General features: G+C 50.3%; 1 protein-coding gene across 3 annotated transcripts in view; it reads right to left on the reverse strand.

Moving 5' to 3' along the window:
- The window catches only part of AKNA (AT-hook transcription factor), a 58,399-nt gene that overhangs the window by 24,469 nt on the left and 13,471 nt on the right, over positions 1-20,459 (reverse strand). For all 3 annotated transcript variants that reach the window (XM_018052667.1, XM_018052666.1, XM_018052665.1), the window contains 6 exons: positions 17,466-17,852; positions 13,014-14,080; positions 11,037-11,111; positions 4,747-4,903; positions 3,862-4,019; positions 1,286-1,345 (listed from right to left, as the gene is read on the reverse strand). In XM_018052667.1, coding sequence (XP_017908156.1) covers positions 1,286-1,345; positions 3,862-4,019; positions 4,747-4,903; positions 11,037-11,111; positions 13,014-14,080; positions 17,466-17,739 — 1,791 coding nt within the window. In that variant the 5' untranslated portion in view covers positions 17,740-17,852. The remainder of the gene's footprint in view (positions 1-1,285; positions 1,346-3,861; positions 4,020-4,746; positions 4,904-11,036; positions 11,112-13,013; positions 14,081-17,465; positions 17,853-20,459) is intronic.

Below are 20,459 nucleotides of genomic sequence, written 5' to 3' on the forward strand. Positions count from 1 at the left end.
GTAACCGCTAATATCATAACAGTGAAAACTGTGAAACCAAGGATGTTGCATCTGCCCCTTCCAGTCCTCCCCCTCAGCTCCTCTCCTTACCCTGCTCTATGCCTTGAGCATCAGCTGGGCTCCCAACCTGCTGGCTTCCCCTGGGGTCTTTCTAGGGGAGGCATCTATTAGAGGTCAGAGGGTGGGAGGGGAGAGACCTGGGAGAGAGCAGCTTCAGGCAGATGGGAGTCCCTGGGCTTCCCTGTCCCTTGTCCGGCCCCCTGAGGCTGCCGCCCACATCCCTGCTAACCCTGCTAACAGCTCCTTCACTGATCCCTACACCCACAGCTTTGAGAGCTTCAACTGCTCCTTCCTAGGACTCTGTCTGATGCAGCAGAAATCTAAATTTTATGAGTGATCATGCTGCTGCTGCTGCTAAGTCGCTTCAGTCCTGTCCGACTCTGTGCGACTCCAGAGACGGCAGCCCACTAGGCTCTCCTGTCCCTGGGATTCTCCAGGCAAGAACACTGGAGTGGGTTGCCATTTCCTTCTCCAATGCAGGAAAGTGAAAAGTGAAAGTGAAGTCGCTCAGTCTTGTCCGACTCTTAGCAACCCCATGGACTGCAGCCCACCAGGCTCCTCTTTCCATGGGATTTTCCAGGCAAGAGTACTGGAGTGGGGTGCCATCGCCTTCTCCACGAGTGACCATGGTTACCTAGAAATACTGGAGTCCAGAAGGAAATAAGCCAATAATGGTTAGATTAGGGGGTCTCTTCGGCTCCCCATCCCCAGTTTTCAAGCTTTAGCAATCACTTTTATAATAAAGAAAATTTAAAAAGAAAATAGCTTTTCCTGGTTGTCGACAGGTAGGATAATCAGTGGGGAGGTGGGCGGGGCAGTGGTTACGACCCTGGACTTGGGAATCAGACAGATCTCCGTCTGGGCTGTACTGCCTACGGGCTGTGTGGTCTTCAAGTCACCTCTCTGGGTTTCAGTTCATTCCAGTTATGTGGGGTGATGACTGTAACTGCTTCATCAGGTTTTTATGATGATAAAATGAATTAATGTACATCAAGGGCTTGCCACAGAGCCTGGCACACTACCACCACTGCATAGTAAGTGGTGACTATTGTGCTCTAGCGATCATTATCATGGAAAGCTAAGCGGGGGCTGTCTGTTCAAAATGGAGACACGGTGTCTGGGATTCCCCGGTCTGTCTTGCAGCAAACAAGGCTTTGGAGGCTGTGCTTTGGGACACAGAGCAGTTGTCTAGCAGCTCCGCGGCATCCTCTGAAGTGGACAGTACCTTCAGTTGGTCCCGGGGTGTCAGCCGTCCTGCGTGTATCAGCTCTATAAAGGACTCCACCTGGGCATTGGAGGGGAAAGAAACACGCTCCATTAATCCAGGCTCAGGTGAGTTCTGCCAACTCCAACACTTAGCCACAGTCACATTTTGGCATAGGGAGCTGGGTCCCGCCTCGGGACGTGGGTTTTCTGACAAGCACAGAGAGGCAGGTGCCAGAAACAGGCTCCACCACCGGCTCTGGCCATGGCAGCCTTGGGGAAAATCTAAGCGGAGCTTCCAGGACTTGATTTTATTTCACTCATGTGCCTGAAACCTGTGAGGCAGGATATTAGCTGCATCCTGGTGGGGGTGAGGCGACAGGAAACAATCCGGATGCCTATCCGTGGAATAGTATGCAGCCGTCCAGAGGAGGCAGGCACGTGCGTGTGTGTGTTCTCACACACAAATGCCACCATGAACTACTTTCAGCATCAGACCAAGGTACAGGACAGTGTGTGTGGTACGCTACCATCTGCTATAGTATATAGAGAGAATAAAAAAGGAAAAATACAAGTACAATTGCTTATATATTATAAACTACCTCTAGAAGGATGAAAGAAACTAAAATACTAACTGCTTCTGGGGAAGAGAACTGGATGGTGTCGGGGGACAGGGAGAGGAGGAAGGTTTTCTACTATATGTATTCTCTGAACTTTGAACAAAGTGAATTTATTGCCTACTCAGAAATATACAAATTTGGGATATTAAAAAAAATCCAGGTACAACATAGTGTATATACTTATGTGACCATTTCTGTAAACACATGTGCGTTCATTAAACATTTGGTACAAAGCAGAAGGGCAAGAGTGGGAAAGAAAATTTCCCTGAATGTATTCTTTGCCCTGTGTGATGGTCTTTACCATGAGTATCTATTACAGTTACAAAAACATTTTAATTAGGGGAAAAAAGGCACAGACAATTTGTAGATTTCTAGGAAAGCTCTAGATCAGTGCCAAAGTATACAACTTTTCCTAATATAATTACATTATATAACTTATATAAAACTGAAGCATAGTGCAAGCTACATATGTAATTTAAAATGTTCCAGTCACCATACTAAAAATGTGAAAAGACATAGGGGAAATAATTTTAATAAGATATTTTATAAACCTAAAATATTATTTGGACATGTAATCAAATGTAAAAAAAGTATTGAGATGCTTTACAGTACACAGGACAAGGAGAAATGTCTCCCCAGAATGGCAGGGATAGAGAGGAATAAAGTTCATGTTGCTACAACATGGGTGAGCCTTGAAAAGACTGTGCTAAGTGAAAGAAGCCAGACACAAAAGGACAAATGGTACGCAAGTCCACTTATATGAAATGTCCAAAACAGGTAAACTCAAAGAGACAGAAGGGAAGCCCAGATGGTGCTCCTGGTAAAGAACCTGTCTGCCAGCGCAGGAGATGCTGGAGACAAGGGTTTGATCCCTGAGAGGAGACGATCTCCTGGAGAAGGGCATGGCAACCCACTCCAGTGTTCTTGCCTGGAGAATCCCATGGAGAGAAGAGCCTGGCAAGCTAGAAAAGAGTCAGACACGCCTGAAGCGACTTAGCATGCATTCAAAGAGACAGAAGGCAGATGAGCAGCTGGCTGGGGCTGGGGGAAGGGGAATGGGAAGTGACTGCTTAATGGATACGGAGTTTCTTAGTGGATGATGAAGATGTTCTAGAATCGATCGTGTTGATGGCAGCACAACTATGAAATACTGAAAGCCACGAAGAATTAACTTTAAATGACTGAACTGCATGTCATGTAAATTATATTTCAGTAAAGTTGTTACCAAGAAAGAAAGAAAGAAAAGAGAATGGTAGTGTTTCTTTGAAAGAATTTGTTTCATGGGCATGGTGATACAACTATTGCGTTTCCCTTTTTGCATTGACTACTAGGAAGTTCAAAGCCAAACGTGAATCTGATAAAGTGTTCAGGGTCTTTGTTTATTCACTTCTCCCTAAGTTCATTTTATTTTTTTTCCTACACATACTTCCCCTTTACCCCAGTTTCCTCGCTTCTGTTTTCAGAATGTGGTTATAATGCGGGTATTTTCTAAGCCGCTTTAAAGTACTTTTGGAAAAAGGCCAAGCGTATAGTTATAAACAATAACAAATTCATCGTTATTTCGATGAAAATGAAAAGGCCTCTTGAGAAGTAACTGAGAATTGATTCCATGATGAAAAGAACTGGAGAAGTGGGGTGATCCAAAGAGGAAAAGGGAAAGTAAAGGTTCCATAACCCTTCCAGAATCCTGAAAAAGTGGAAAGTCTCCCCCAGGAGTGAACCAGGAGATACTTCCAAGCAGTTAGACAGAGTTTGATGAGACACAGAGCCAAAAAGGGAGTTAAACCTAGCACTGGGTGACAAGGAGGAGGCTGGAGCTTTGTGGCCTCTAAAACCAGCAGGAAAGTCCCAAGTGAACTCCTACAGGGGAGTGATGAGAGCGCCTGGCACACACACAGCCCCACCCCCAAGCGGGTAGAGGCTCTGCTTTCTCCAAGGGAAGTCTGTCTCCCATGGGCAAAGCTGGGGTTCCACTCACCTTGGTCAGGAACCGGCTGGCCTGAGAAGCCAGCTCCTGGGCCCGCTTTGCTGAGGGCTGGTCCTGGGCAATGCCCCCTGCGTCCTCCTGAAGCCACCCTAGGGTGGGCATGCTGGTGGGTGAGGAGGGGCTCAGGTCTCCTCCAGCTGATGGTGACCCTGGAATACACAGTCACTACATGTTGGGGCCAAGAACAGTCCTTCCTGGGGCTGAGAGACTGGTGCTCAACTTCAAAGCCACCACCTGCATCCTCCAGTGACAGCTCAGCCTTCTCACGGTCTCCCCGCCTTTCTGCTGGCCCCAGGAATTGACCTGGGCAGTGTTGTCCCCATTTATAGGCAAGGACAAGGTGCAAACTTGCCCTGGATCACACAGCTGGAGGCCAAGCCAGACCTCTGGGTTCCCAGTGAATAGTGTGGGCTTCAACTCAGAAGGATGGAGGTTCAATTCCCGACCCTCCTCTGGAGCGGTGTGACCGTCCTCATGTCGTCACCTCGCCAAGCCTTGGTCGCCTTAACTGTCAGTGCGGTAACACCAGTGGGGCCCTCAGCAGGCTGATGTGATTAACTGAGGCCGTGCATGGCAAGGCTTGGCGCAGGGTCTAGCCTGATGTGGGCTCTACTGTGATGACACGCTTTGTCATACAAATTGTCCAAGACCATCCAGCTGCTAAGTAGAGAGAGCCTGGGCTTCACCCATGCAGCTCTGGCTCAAAGCAGACATTTCCACAACTCCATCTGACCTCTTCAAGTCACAGGGCCCAGAGAAGGGCCTCACTTCCCTCCCTCTCTTCCCCAGCCTGAAGCTAGGGCCACCCTGGGGTGGACCAAGTGTCCCTGGAGCAGTCACCCCAGAGAAGCTTCCAGACACATCTCCCAGACTCACCTGAAGCCTCAGAGGCCTGCGGGCGCTCGGCAGGGCCCACATACCACTTCACAGAGTGGGGCTGTGGGATGGTGAAGGACAAGACCTTGGTCCCCTGGGGCATCGTCCCCGCGTGGATGCTGTGGCTGGGCCGGGGCGGGTCCGAGTACAGGTTCACCTGTTGGGGAGGGGAGGCATGGCAGAGCCCAGTCGGGGTGGGGCAAACCACCCAGAAGGCATCCCCTTCATGCCATCACTCAGGTGCTCAATAACGATGGATAACGGATGTAAATAAATAAATATAAATAAATAAAAATGGATAATAACTACTGCCTTTCAGGGGAACCTATGGGTGGGGGCCTAACACTGGGCCAAGGGCTTATGCATCCTTCCCTTCTGTCTTTCTGGCAGTCCTAAGAGGGAGGGACTGCAGACCTATTTTACAGAAGGGGGAACTGAGACTCAGAGAGGCTGAGTTACTTACTCAAAATCTCCAACTGAAAAACCCTTGGGCTGGGATTATAACCCTGCTTTGACTCCAGAGTCTATGGTTTTCCATATTAATAATCTTATTAATTTTGTTATGATTTATAATATAATCTAATCATATTATAATCAATATAGCATTTAACAGATGTAAAGTATAATCATTTTACAATGATATGATCATTATTATTTTTATTAATAAAAACGTTTCTAAGAATTACCGCTACATTGATTTTTAGCTGTTTCAATGAATGCATAAACCAACAAGTGAAGGAATCGTTGCTCAGTTGTAGCAGATCTCCATCCTTTGAGGATGGATTTCATACGGTAACAGTCCAGCATGCGGGAGAGAGGTAGAGAGTCAGGCAGATGGCCACGGAAGACCATCTGAGGTTAAAGACCTGAGTGCCATATAGTGGTTTAAAGCAGAGCCTGGCAGGCTATGGTTTGTTTTAACGAACATGGCTTTAGTGAGCACAGCCACACGTGCTTGCTTATGTATTGCCTGTGGTTGCTTTCATGCTATAATGGCAGAAATGAATCATTACCACAGAGCTGAAAATAATCACTATCTGGCCTTCTAAACAGGAAGTCCGCTGATCCCTGGCTTAGTGGATGAGCTCTGTAGTGCCTGGGTTCACGTCGAGGCTCTACTACTGGCTTCGAGTCCTAGAGCAGCTGATTGGACTAACCTGTCTGTGCCCAAAGTGAGTGCTCCATGAATAGCAGCCATCACCCTCCTATCTGTCATCATCAGTGGCATAACTGCTACCATCACCATCATCACCACCACTACCACCATCATCGTTGCCATGATTATTTATGTGGCCCTCATGGAGGCAGGTCCCTAAAAAAGCTCCTTTCCTGTGGTGCCTCAGTACCCTCCTGGTCCTCGACATCAGGCAGCTGATCTTACTACCCTCTGCCCCCCTAAGGTCAGGAGTGGACAGTTCAGGGTGGGCTCCCAGGCCTACAGACAGGCAGCCTCTCCCTGCTTAAGCTGCTCTTCACGTCCTGGCCGTGGCAGAGAAATCTCCTCCAAAGTGAGGGACAATGGCCCAGCCATGGCTTGGCCCCTGCTGCCTCCCCCCTCTTTCAGGCCCAGCCTCTGATGAGAACAAAGCTGGATTTTAATAATCCCCTTGGCCATCTGCTCAGGCCCGCCTGGGGGGACTTGTCTCCCAGCACCCCTCTCCTCCCAAGGTGACCCAAATCTGGGGAAGGCCTGGCCCTGGTGCATGCTCCCCCTTGCCCTACCCTGCCCATCCCCTAGCCTCAGGCCTGGCTGCCCCACAAAGACCCAACCTGGGGGAGCAACAGGAGCAAGCAGTTCTCAGCACCTCTGTTTCCGCAGAGGGACCAACGGCCTGTGTGGAGGCCCAGGGAAGCGGGGAGCTGGGGGTGAGTGTAAGCAATCGCTGAGCTGCTTCAGGCCTGCCCCTCCCAACCTGTCTCATGACATGGGCAGGACCTAACCCAGGCCACCCCCACTCTGTTTAAACCCGGGCATCCCATGGTGCTCCCTGAGGCTGGACTGGGTCCCTCAAGGGTATTAAGCAGAGAAGGATGGACCAGCAAGGGTGGGAAGCAGTGGGTTAAATAACCAACTATTCTCAGCACAGCTGGGTTTCACACAGCCTTTAAAATGCTAATGGGCTTTATGAAAGGGGCAGGGAGTGGGGAGAATAGGAAACATTTCCTCTAACCCTCAGAACACACAAACCTCCCCAGCCCCTCTCCCCACTCCACCCCTCCCTCTCCCCCAGCCCCTCCCCCATCCTTGCATCCCCACCTCCACCAGGTGGCTTGCAGGACACACAGTTTGGGAAAGACTCTTTTGCGTCATGCCCCCTGATTCCCTCTGGGGTAACTTCCGGTCTCAACCCCTCCAGACCCTCCTACAGCTGAGATGGGGGACAGCAGCTGGAGGGAGGTGGCCACAGGGCAGCGAATGCAGGAAGTGAAGTGAAGAGAAACTCGCTCAGTCGTGTCCGTGTCCGACTCTTTGCGACCCCATGGACTATACAGTCCATGGAATTCTCCAGGCCAGAATACTGGAGTGGGTAGCCTTTTCCTTCTCCAGGGGATCTTCCCAACCCAGGGATAGAACCCAGGTCTCCCGCATTGCAGGTGGATTCTTTACTGGCTGAGCCAGGACATGCCTCTGAATTCTGACCCTAAGCTGGTCCCCGGGCAGTGACTCCTGATCAGCCCTATGTCCCTGCCTCCACCAGAGACCAGATCCAGTGGTGCCCCCAGGCCAGGCCCTGGAGCTCCCTGGTCAGCCACCTCAGCGGCAGAAACCAGGACCATCTAGTTTGGCTGTGTTAAACTTAAAAAATAAATACATAAACTCGTAAGCCTAAGAAGACAGTCGACTTGCAGTGGGCTTTGCAGCCAGAACACTGGGCTCAAACCCCAGCTTTGGCACCTGCTTGGCGAGTGATCTTGGGTGAATCCCTTAACCTCTGAGCCTCAGTTTCCTCAGTGGTAGATGACTTAGGACAGTGGTCAGTAAGCATCGCTTATTGCTATTGTTCTTACACTGTAACATCCTCATTCTGCCTTGTCCCTATGCCTCTGCCACATACCTTGCCAGGGCCTGAGCGGAGCTCACCCAGGCATGGCGTAAAACACTGCCTACTCTGGAATCAGGCAGAGTTTAATCCCCCACTTTTAATCTCTTGCCAGCTGTGGAAAGGTTGCACAAACCACTCCAACTGGCCGAGCCTCAGTTTCCTCTTGTGAAGAGGATCAAATGAGTTGACCCTGGCAGTGTGCTTAGCCTGGGGCCTGGCAGCTTTTTACTGCTCAGCAAATGCCAGTCTCCTTCCCCTGGTCCCCACCGGTCGCTGCTCCTCGACTGCTGTGCCCGGCCTGGGTCTCCAGGGTCACATCTCTGGCCTGGGGTCCAGGCCTCCCCCTGGGGGCTCTGAGCAGAGTGAGTGGCTCAGCTGGCTGCTGGGAGGTCATTCCAGCCAGCTCAACCTCAGTTCAGTTCAATTCAGTCACTCAGTGGTGTCTGATTCTTTGCAACCCCATGGACTGCAGCACACCAAACCTCCCTGTCCATCGCCAGCTTCCGGAGTTTACCCAAACTCATGTCCATTGAGTTGGTGATGCCATTCAACCATCTCGTCCTCTGTCGTCCCCTTCTCCTCCTGCCTTCAGTCTTTCCCAGCATCAGGGTCTTTTCAAATGAGTCAGTTCTTTGCATCAGGTGGCCAAAGTATTGGAGTTTCAGCTTCAGCATCAGTTCTTCCAATGAATATTCAGGACTGATTTTCTTTAGGATGGACTGGTTGGATCTCGTTGCAGTCCAAGGGACTCTCAGCAGCTCAGCCTGCAGCTTAGCAGCAGCTCAGCCTGCAGGGGCAGTAACACTTTTTTCTCTGTGAGCTGGCCTCCTTGGCAAAGGCTCTGAGCAAGAAGCCATCCTGAGGTTTCCCGAGCTTGGACAGAGCTCTGGACACAGTCAGAGGCCTGGCTGGAAACTCAGCTCCCCAAGCTCTGCGGACCTAGTGAGGCCCCTCCCCACTCAGGCTCCACGTCCTTCTCAGCATGCTGGGACGTGAGTCCTGCCTGTACTGTTCCCCAAGGCAGGGAGAGGATTGTTCTGCTTCCGGGAGAGTCGAGCTGACCTGTACTCACCTTTCTCTTGAGAAGAATTCTCAAGCCAAAGAATCACTTTTTCTAGAAAGCAAAAGCAGGTGAGCTAATGCTATACCACTCCTGGCCTCTTCTACCTTCCCTTTTCACACACTTGGGTCTAGGATACCAGCCAGGCTGGCGTCCCCACATGGTGAGTCCCCACTGGGTCTGGGGAAATGTCCAGGAGGTGCACATGGCTGTGATCCCATTGAGTCCCCCTGCTCATGCCCACTCTGTGCCTGGCACATAAGGGCACCCAATGAACACCTTCATTTTAATACCATTAATATTATCTAATTTTTAGAAAAGTACTTCCAAAACCCAGACTCATTTCTTTTAAAGAGTAAAGGAGGAAGGTAGGAAAGGAGGGAGGGAGGGAGAAGATATTCTCAGCCTCTGCTCTTGACCTTGACCTTTGGCAACCTCTGCCCCTTTTGGGGTCCTGATTCTCCAGTCTGTGAGACAGGGGACCTGATGACCAGATCCTTTCTCCTTGGACCTTCTAGGAGCCTATGACAGTGTGGTTTCTCCAGAAGGAATGTCTCATCAAGCCCTCTCAACAGTCCTCCAGCTCTCTCTTCTGCCCCTGAATCTGACTCAGAGAGCTGAAAGAAGCCCTAAGACATGGGGGTGGGGAGGGGGCAGTCCAATGGCTCCCAGGAGGCCTGCTGTTGTTCAGTCCCTAAGTTGTGTCCAACTCTTTGAAACCCCATGGACTGCAGCACTCCAGGCTCCCCTGTCCTCTATCTTCCGGAGTTTGCTCAAATTCATGTCCATTGAGTCAGGGATGCTATCTAACCATTTTATCCTCTGTTGCCCCCTTCTCCTTTTGCCTTCAATCTTTCTCAGCATCAGGGTCTTTTCTAATGAGTTGGCTCTTTGCCTCAGGTGGCCAAAATATTGGAACTTCAGCTTCAGCATCAGTCCTTCCAATGAATATTCAGGGTTGATTTCCTTTAGGATTGACCAGTTTGATCTCCGAGCAGTCCAAGGGACTCTCAAGTGTCTTTTCCAACACCACAGTTCAAAAGCATCAATTCTTCAGCACTCAGCTTTCTTTATAGTCCAACTCTCAGATCCACATATGACTACTGGAAAAACCATAGCTTTGACTATACAGACCTTTGTGGGCAAAATGATATCTCTGCTATTGAATATGCTGTCTAGGTTGGACATAGCTTTCCTTCCGAGGAGCAAGTGTGTTTAACCCCCTTTTACAGTTGTGCCCAAGGAGGCCAGGATAGAAAGGATTTGCCTGTGTCAGGAGGATATGGGGACGCGGGGAAGTCTTGCTCCTAGAACAGGGCCCCTCCACTTTCTCAACGTGGCGGCCTTGGAAACACGTCATGGAAGAAGAGTTGCTAGATGGTGGAAAGCAGCTCCTTGGCAGGGAGAGGGTCTCGGAGCAGGATGGGGGCAGCCTGGGTAGGGGCCCTGAGAGAGGAGGCAAGTGAGAGGGAGGGTCTGCATCTCTGCACCCCAGCTCCCGCCCCTCCTCCACTGCTGCTTGATGAGGCAAGAGGCCCGTAGGCGGAAGCAGGAAGCCAGGAGGGACTGCGACAAGTCCCACTTCCTGCCTCACCCCAGAAAAGGGGAAGGTCCCAAGTGCAGCATTCACAGCCTCCCCTAGATGAGTGAGGACTGGGCAGGATGTGGGGGGCAGGTTTCCCCCTCCACACTCCCCTCTCCCGCACTAGACATTCAGAATGGGGGGAGAGGCTGTGGGTGAGAAGACAGGGGAGGAGAAAGGCAAAGGGGAGTATCAGCCCCAGTGTTTGAGCAGAAATTCTGCACTACTCCTTTGGGGCTCAGAGAGTCCAAGTAACTTCCTTAAGGTCACAGAGCTAGTCAGTAATGGAGAGAGGAGTCGTACCCAGGTGGTCTTATTCCAGAGTTTATCTAGAAGGAGAGCTTCTGGTGAAATTCCTGGGCACCCCAGATTCTAGGATTCGAGGACTCAGAGCTCATCAACAGCCTGGAGAGGGCAGGTTGCCTCCCCAGGGTCACAGAGTGACCCCATGGTAGAACAAGGAAGGACCGCGTCCCATAGCTCCCGGGTCTCTGGAGGCAGGAGGCAGTGGCTAGGGAAAAGCATCATTTTGGGGGGCTGGGCCCACGCCTCCACCCCTCCACCCCTCCACCCCTCCACCCCTCCACCCTACCCGGCCCAGTACCTTGGCCCCGAGGCGCAGCTGGTCGATGGTGTTCTCGGCCTCAGCGTACTTGGTGAGGAGCTTGTGGTAGTCTTCCTGCGGGAAAGGGGGCAACGAGGTCATGCACCAGGCCTCTGACTGTGAGATTCCCCCCACCCTGGGAACCCACTTCCCAAAGGGGGCCTCTGGGTGCCTCGGAGGGAAAGGGCTCAGTAGTGGCAGTTCAGCAGACCCACGCAATACAGACCCTATGGCCAAATTCTGGAGGGTCGGAGGCTGCAGGACCACTCATCCACCAACCTGTCTATAGCCCTGACAGGGGTGATGGCCTCAGGGCCGGCTCACTGCGATGCATAAGCTGGTCACAGAGGATCTCAGCTACTTGCCTATCTATCTGAACTCTCTGCCTGTGTGTGTCTTCCCCATGCCTCTGCTCCCAGGAGTTAAGTAATATGTGCTTAGTAAATATTTTTGCATGGCTGATTGAATGAACCATCCAAGGGTCCATTGGTAGGAAAATAGAAGACTTGAAAATCACAGTTGCATGTACTCAGAGTTACAACTTGCCATAAACAAAACCGAAGTGCTTCTTAAAACTAGTCATTACAGAGGAAAAGCAAAAACAAATGTCACTGGTCACCTTTGAAGGAGGCCGGGGAACTGACACATTGTTCTGAAAACTGGTCATTAGAAGGACAGAATCCAGCATTTCTCCTGTCTTTCCCATGTGAATGAGCCCTTGGTAACCAAATAGTTGATGAAGGAAAGTTTTATTTTATAGAAGATTTCCAGCCAAAAAAAAAAAAAAGGCAGGGTACTACCACTCTGTCAGCCTCAGTGAAAGCCTGGATCAAGGTAATGACCATCAATAGTCATTAACATCACAAATGAGACCAGCAGGCAGTTTACGCCTCCTGAAGGCACCACCTGTGATGGGCTCTTGCCAAAAATCCCTACCCACATGGAACTACGATGGGGACGGTGGGCAATAAGCAAATGACTACAACCTGGAAACACCTCTAGTTCTAACTGGGCAAAACACAGGACAAAGAGAGGACAAGGAGACATATGAAAAGATATCAGAGGGTGTGTCATAAAACCCCAGAATGTGGGAGACTCCACAGGACAGAACTGGTTCCTTTAACATAAATTACACAGAAGAGAGAGATTTGGCAGAAAATGCGAAGAAGGGACTACCCTGGCAGCCCAGTGGTTAAGACTTTTTGTCTTCAAATGCAGGGGATTTGGGTTTGACCGCTGGCTAGGAAGTTAAGATCTCACATACCTCTCGGCCAAAAAAAAAAAAAAAAAAACCAATAAAGACTTTAAAAATGGTCCATCCACGTCAAAAAAAAAAAAGGCAAAAAAGGCAGAAAGTGATGGTGAGAGACTTGAAGGCACAACAACCAATACCTGTCTGAGCTGTGTTTGGATGCTGATTCAAATAAACTGAAATAAACAAGCCCTTTATGAGACAAAGCGGGAGATGTGAATACTGACTGGACATTGGTTAATATGAAGGAATGGGCATTAGGTTTTAGGTCGGCCGATGGTTATCTTTAAGAGAGATTCCTTATTGTTAGACATACACACTGAAATATTTGAGGGTTAAATGATTTGATGCCTGAAATTTGCTTCAAAATACCCCAGGAGTAGCGGGTGAGGAAGAAGAGGTGAGGCCATTGATGAAAAAGGTAGATATGGCTGTGTGATCGGGCTATGGGGGTTCATCCTGCTATTTTCTCTCTTGTATGTTTTGAATTTTTCTTAGCAGGACTTGAAAACAAACACAGCCTATCCTTATAGCATGAGTGCAAAAACTGCTTTTTTTTTTTTAACAACAGGCTTGGGAGTATCTTCATCGCTGGGGGTGCAACACTCCCATCACAAGCAAGGGGCTCATGGATGGGCCCCCCAGATCCCCCAGAACCCCCCCATCCTATCCAGCCTCCAACCCACACCAGCAGGTGCCTTGGGGTGGAAGTGAGTCAGGCTTACCTGGAGCTGATGGACAAGCTTGGTGGCTTGCTCGGGTGTCTGAAATTCTTGGGGCACCCTGGTGATGGGGTGGGTAGGAGGTGGGTTCTTTCCAGGAGAGACGTCTCCACTGCTCAGCAGCACCTCCCGGACAATCTCGGCAGGAGACTTGAAGATCAGTGGCTTGGCAGGGCCCTTGGGCAGCCTGCTGTGGCTCCTGGCCTTGGGGGGGCGGTAGCTCTCATCTTTGGGGAACTTCACCCGGGGTCCCACCTTGGAGAAATCAGGGAGCGGGTAGTTCAGCCGCCCCCGGCCATACTTGGGGGGATCAGAAGACGAGTGGCCAGCCAGAGTGGCTCCCAGCCTGGGGGGTGGCCTGTCCTGCCGAGCTGGCCGAGGGGAGGGGTTGGGAGGGCTGATGGAGCCTGTGAATCGGGAAGGGAGTGGCTTAGGTGATATCCGTGTCTGCTTCCAGGACTGGTCTCCAGGCTGAGGGCAGGAGAGGCTGCTGGTTTCTCTCCTCCATCTATCTGCAGGACACGGGAGGCTCTGGGCGGGTGGTGCTGAGGATCCCTGGAATTCCGTGGGCGTTGCCAGAGCAACACTTCCTTCAGTTCTGTCGTTTGGGTTGAGGAGGTGGTGGCTGGGACTCTGGGGTGAAGTTTCTGCCAGGGCAGTGGGCTGGGGGACATCAGTCCCTCCTTCCCAGGTAAAATCCAGGTTGTCACTGGGGTGGTTGAGGCTCACAGTCCCACTGCTCCAGGACCTGGGCGAGCTGAAGTCAACAGTTGGGTTGACCTCAGAATGTTCTGGAAGTTTGTCTCCACTGGCTTGTTTGCTAGAAGCCATGCAGCCTGCGGGCTGACCCCAGTCCAGAGCAGTGGGGCTGGTGCCCCCATGGCCCCCTGAGCTGAGAAAGGTCTCATACCCCAACCTCGGGGAGCTCTCTCCAGCTTCCTGGACCTCAGAGCCTTGCAGAACCTCACTTGGATCCTCTTTGGTCATGTCCGGTTGAGGATCCTGCTGGGGGAGCCAGCTGAGAGGCAAGTTGGAACTTTCTGGGCTGTCCTCATCCTCTTCTTCAGACTCTGGAAAGACACATCATGGCTTTATATACACTAGACCTGGACTCACTGAGTCCCATTACCTAGGTCATCTCAACCCCTGGGCTTTCATTTTCTTAATATGAGGTGATGGCAAGAAGCCCAGTAAATTCCCCCATATGGCCAAATACTTACCTACTACCTCCTCTGGTGGTCTCAAAGTCCTCCAACCTCAGTCCTTAAATCTGGTTGTCCCTCTAGTGTTTCCTGTCTCAGCAGATGGAGACATCACCCCATCCAACTGCACAAGGCAGAAAGCTGCAGGTGTCTTTGCTATTTCCCTTCCCCTAAACCCCACAATCCAACCTGCCACTTGCTCCTGTCCTGGTTACCTCCTAGGGTGCTGTCAAACTCACCTACTGCCCTAAAGTCTAGAACCATCAGCTTTGCCCAAGCTGATATCCTCTTTTGCCTGGACCACTGTAGCAGCCACTTAATCATCTCATCCTCCATCTGACAATTCACCAGTATCTTCCTGTTGTTTCCAGGACAGAGCTGAGCCTTTAACATGGGCCGAAGGTCCCTGTCTCCATCCCCCATTAGCTCTCCTGTTCCAGATCCTTCCACGGTCCCCCTCAGTCTTTCCTTGGTCTAGCCATGCCACGTCCTCTCCTGCCACAGGGCCTCTATACATGCTGACCCCTCTGGTGGGGTCCTCTCACCCTCTCTTTGCCTAGTTACCTCTTATTTGTCCTTCACACATCAGCTCAACCTTGACCTCATCAAGGCAGTCTTCTCTAACCTTCCTAACTTAGGCCAAAATCTCCCTTTTACAGGCTTTCACATGACTGAATACCTCTATTTGGAAATACTTATTATAGTGGCAGCTTTCTATTTATTTATGTGATTGTTTCATTAATATTTTCTTCCCCCACTATACTGTAAGCTCCATGAGGACGAAGATACCCTCTGCTTTTATTTACTATTGTATTTGCAGAGGAACTGCTCAATATTGGTTGACAGAATAGAAAGAAGGAAAGAAGGAAGGGAGGGATAAAAGACAATAATGCATGTAAAACTCCCCCCAAAAGGATAGTTGTCGGGATTATTATACAGTAGGTGCTCAAGAAATATTCATTCATCCATCCTACTCACCCACCCTCCCGCTCATCCATTTGTCACCCACTCATCCATTGATCCCAGAAGGAAATGAAAACCCACTCCAGTGTTCTTGCCTGGAGAGTCCCAGGGATAGGGGAGCCTGGTGGGCTGCCGTCTATGGGGCCGCACAGAGTCAGACACGACTGAAGCGACTTAGCAGTAGCAGCATCCATTGATCCAACCATCCATCCTTCCAATGATCCATCCATCCACCTACCCACCCACTCATCCATCCATCATCCACTCACCTGCCTATCCATTCATTACCCATCCATTTACCCACTCATCTACCTATCCATCCATCCATTCACATATCCACTACCCACTCACCTATCAACCACTCACCCAATCATCCACTCATCCATCTATTTATCCACCTATCTGCCTATCCACCCACCCATCCATACATACATCCATCAATCCATCCATCTATCCATCATCCATGAAGTCAATGCTTTTTGAGCACTTACTCTATCCTAGACCCCATGTCAGCCTCTGGCACAGATCGAGAGTTTCAGGAGATACAGTCTGGGTACCACCAAGCACAGACCCTCTGCTCTGGCAGATGCACCTTTGCCATAATCCTTAGGTCATGCTTTGCTCCCCCGTGCTCTTTCCTCTAGCCTTGGCACTTCTATATCTTTCCACTCCTTAAAATCTCCTTTAGCAAGCCTTTCTTGTTTACAGCAGGTTAAGTAACTTGCTCATGCAGTGGCTCAGAGCAGTTCTGGACTTAGAAGCAAGGTCCCAGCTATGAAGGCAAGTTACTCTCTGCTGATGGGGAACATGCGGTGGAATGAAGAGGTCGGACTTTGGGACCAGGCAGCCGTGGATTCATTCCTGGCTTTTCTGATCCCTCACAGGGCGCCATGAATAAGAAGTTGACCGCTGTGGCAATCTTTATCTGGAGGCTAGTCTCTCCTACTGGCAGAGGGCGGTGAGTAAAGAAGGAGGCACGGTTTGCACTCTGCCCAGCCCTGCGCCTGGGACAGAGTAAGGATACAGGACGTGGCAGCAGCTGGTACATCACAGCAGGGGGCAACCACGTGACCTCAGGGAGAGATCCCATTTGCCATTCCCTGAGGAGAGCTCAGAAATGGCTCCCGAGTGGGTAGCTGTGGGCAAACCCCACTTTACACAGTCCTGGCCTGAGGAACCTGGGGTCACTGCACGATCTGCTATTGGCCTGATGGCTTCTCTGACATCCATGAGGGCCCACCTGATTGCAGAATCCTAAGACGGGGGTGTTTCATTCATATTCAAAAGCAGTAGGCACAACGTAATCAAGCTCAATGGTATTATTACTCCCATTTCACAGATGGGGGAAATCAAGCTTCAGAGAGGAGAAAGGACTTGCTGAGCCAAGATAGGAATTTAGTCTCAGTTGTTTTTGATGCAAAGAGAACGGTTAGTTTAGACAACAAGGGAAGCCAACATTCTCGTTGCTAACTGGGATTTTAAAAAATTGTAAAAATGGGCATAACCCCTGAACCAGGCAATTAAAATTACCAAGGTTATTATCAAATCAGGTGTGCAAAGATAGTCTAATGCCATATCTCTGCATTATTTGTAATAGCAAAAAACTAGAAATTACCCAATGCTCAGCAGTAAGAGGATTGGCTCAACAAATGACAGAATGCCCACACCATGGAATTCCTAAGCAGACATTAGAAATGATTTGTGGAAGAATATTTGATAAGCTGGGAAAGCGCTCATGTCTATTAAGTTACAAAAAAGCAAGCTACAATACAGCTTGTAGAATGTTCTATATTCATATCACATATATATATATGTTTTCACACATATGAAAAAGAGCAGCTATCTGGATAATGAGTAATTTTCAGTCTTTTTCTATTTTGGTTTGTATTTTCTGATTTTTCTGCAATGGACAATATTGTTTATATAATTTAAATCTTTAAAAAAATTTAAATTATAGGCTTCATAAAGTGGATAATCAACAATGTCTTACTATATAGCACAGGGAACTCTGCTCAATGTTATGTGGCAGCTGGATGGAAGGGAAGTCTGGGGGACAAAGTATACATGCATATGAATGACTGATCTCTTTGCTGTCCACCTGAAGACATCACAACATTTTTAATCAGCTATAGTTTAGTATAAAATTAAAAGTTAAAAAAACATTAAGCATAGACTTCATAGATTTTAATTTAAAAAATTTCTGAACTCCACACTCACTTCCCACCTCCCTCCTGCTAGAAGGTGGGATGTTTGGGGTACCATTGTGGCATTGTAGGGGAGTCAGCCTCACCCGCTTCTGCAGACTCTCCAGATTCAGGAACCTGGCAACCAGCAGGCCGTGAGTCTGGGCCCCATGTCAGTGGCTGCAGGCACTGCTGAGCCCGGCGGAAGTCCTCCAGGAGCTCGGGGCTGCTCGCGGTGGGGAAGGGTCCCTCCTCTTCTGAGCTGCGTGTGCCACTCTCATCAGCATCCTTTCCCTTTTCAGCCCAGGCCCAGCGCCGCCGCTGGGGCCCCTTCCCCAGGCCCGGCTCGACCCAGTGGACCTCTGTTCCAGAGCTGGCCATTGGGCCTGGCCTGTGTTTCACCTGGGCCCCTTCATCTTCAGGAGGTGGAGCTGCCCCTATGGGCACCAGAGTCCCCACTGGCCCGTCTCAGCACCAGCCATCCTGCTTGTGGCCTGTCGGGGACACAATCAAAGGGAGACCATGAGTCCTCGAGCCCCCTCCTGTCTTCAGGAGCAAGAATCAGCAGCAGGAACTTTGCAATCAGAAGCCCTGGTTCAGTCCTGGCTCCAGCCCTTTGAAGCTGCATGACCCTGGCCCGATCATTCCACCTTGGATTCCTTCATGAGTCAAACTGGGGTAACAATTCTTCTTTCCCTAAAGAGTTTTGTAAAATGACATGAGATACAGGATAAGGAGCCCAGAGGTCAGCAAACGGCAGGGTTCCCTGTGTGCTGTGACCACGTGGGCGCTGGGGCACAGGCCCTGCTCACGTGAGAACTGAGGGTCCAGAGGTAGCAGACAAACACCCAGCAATTACAAATCCAAGTAAGAGTGATGGGGAAGCCCAGGGAGGGATCCCAGGGGCCCAGAGCTGGCCCAGGAGGTCAAGATATAGGTCCCATGTAGAGAGCGTGTCCTCTGGAAAACTTCCTGAGCCCGCTCAGGTAAGAATCAAGACTGGGAGTGAGAAGAATGGTGAAAATAGCATTCCAGTACCCCAGATAATTGAAAACAGGTACTCAAATGAATACATGTACACACACTTTCCTAGCACCACTGCTTGCAACTGCCAAAAGGTAGAAACAACCCAGACGTCCATCCATGGATGAATGGACCACCGAGTTGTGGTCCATCCACACAGAGGCATATCATCCAACCACAAAAAGGAATGAACCCCTCACACACGCTACAGGGATGAATCTCCAAAACAAAATGCTCAGTGAAAGAAGCCTAACACAAGAGGCCACAAACTGTATGATTCTGTCTATAGGGAATATCCACAATAGATGAATCCACAGAGAAAGGAGACTAGTGCTCTTAGCTGGGGCAGAGGGCAGAGGGGAGTGACTGCTTAGCAGACATAGGTGTCCTTTTGGGGTGATGAAAATGCTTTGGAACTAGATAGCAGGTGTTGCACAATTTTATAAATATACTAAATGTTGCTAAATTGTTCACTGGGAAGTGGTTAGATTCATGTTGTGAATTTCATCTCAGTTGGAAAATAAAAGAGCATTCCAGGCAGAGGACCATCAAGTACAAAGGCCTGGAGGCAGGAGGGGGCACATGGACATGGCTTCCTGATGGCTGTGCTATTTGTGGGCAGGGGCTGGGGCTCTGAGAACAGTGTGGGCATGAGACGTGATGACCAGACCCGGGGGGCCTCTTGGGTCCTGTTCAGGAATTTGCAGCATATCCCTGACTTGGGAGAGCACCCAGAGGTGTGGTTACAAGTTTCACTCCTGCTACTTGGGGAGAATGAACCAGAAAGGAGAGCCTGGCTACTGAGGGAGCCGTGGCAAGGGAAGGATGGCTGGAGAAGGGCTCCTCACCGCCTGCCTTCTCTCCTCTCTTCTTTTCCCTCTTCTCTTCTTCCCTCCCATCTCCTCTCCCCTCTTGCTGTGGCCAACACCCCCAACACTCCCTCTGAGTCCTGGAAACACAGGGCTGGCAGAGCAGTGGCATGGTCCCACCTACTCTGCAGATGGGGAAACTGAGGCCCAGAGCGTGAAGGGGCCTTGCCTGAAGCCAGGCACAGGTCAGGACAAGGCTGTCATGAGACGTCACCTTCAATTCGGGTCCTGGCTCTTCCCTCCATACCCTGGGGACAATGAGATAACTCCAGGCCTCTCAGGACAAATTTATCTGTGTTTGTTCCTGCAGCCTCGTGAGCGATCGGGTCCTGGTCAGAGCCCTGGTTTTTACCTTTGAGAAAAGCCAGCAAGCAACAATTTCTAGACAGAGTCCCCCAGGGATCAGCGAAGCCCGAGAAAGGCTGCCGCCTACTCAAGGGCTGGCGTAGGAACGGGGAATAACACTGTTCCCTCTCTAGTCTCGGGGTCCTCACCCTCTTCCCCTGGCCCAATTGTCTTCCCTCCTCCTCGAGTGTCCCCCGGACCACCCTGTAAGCCTCTGCGTGATCCCCACCACACAGGTTGGACCCTCTCTGTGCCAGCCCAGACAAGATGCTTTACTGCCTGTTCTCAATCTGTTCTCACCCCAAACAGGTAAGGAGGTCAAAAGAAAACTAGTTTTCAAATGAGAAAACTAGACCTCAGCATGGAATAGTGACGTGGCCGAGACCACCGGGCTGGTTAGTGACAGCAAGATTGCAACTGTCACCTGTGGACACAGTGGGGGAAGGAGAGGGTGGCGGGACTGAGAGAGCGGCACTGAAACGCGTATATTGCTGTAGACGAACGAGGCCGCCGGTGGGGAGCTGCTGTGAAGCACAGGCAGCTCAGCCTGGCGCGCGGGGATAACCTCGAGGGGTGGGACGGAGCTGGGCCGCGGAGGGAGGTTCAGGAAGGACGGGACCTGGGTCTGCTTACCGCCGATTCACGTCGTTGTGTGGCAGAAGCCGACACAGCATCGTAAAGCAGTTATCCTCCAATTAAAGTTAAAAAAACAATTGGTAACAATCGACTTTGGCCCAGTGAGGGGCCAATTTTTTTTCTTTAAATCACACACTCACCATTAAAAACATATTTGCTCATATACCTAATACATATGTATTTCTTATAACATTATCCACATGACTTCTCACATGAACACATTAAAAA

The sequence above is a fragment of the Capra hircus genome, chromosome 8, assembly GCF_001704415.2.
Source record: "Capra hircus breed San Clemente chromosome 8, ASM170441v1, whole genome shotgun sequence".
Taxonomy (NCBI): domain Eukaryota; kingdom Metazoa; phylum Chordata; class Mammalia; order Artiodactyla; family Bovidae; genus Capra; species Capra hircus.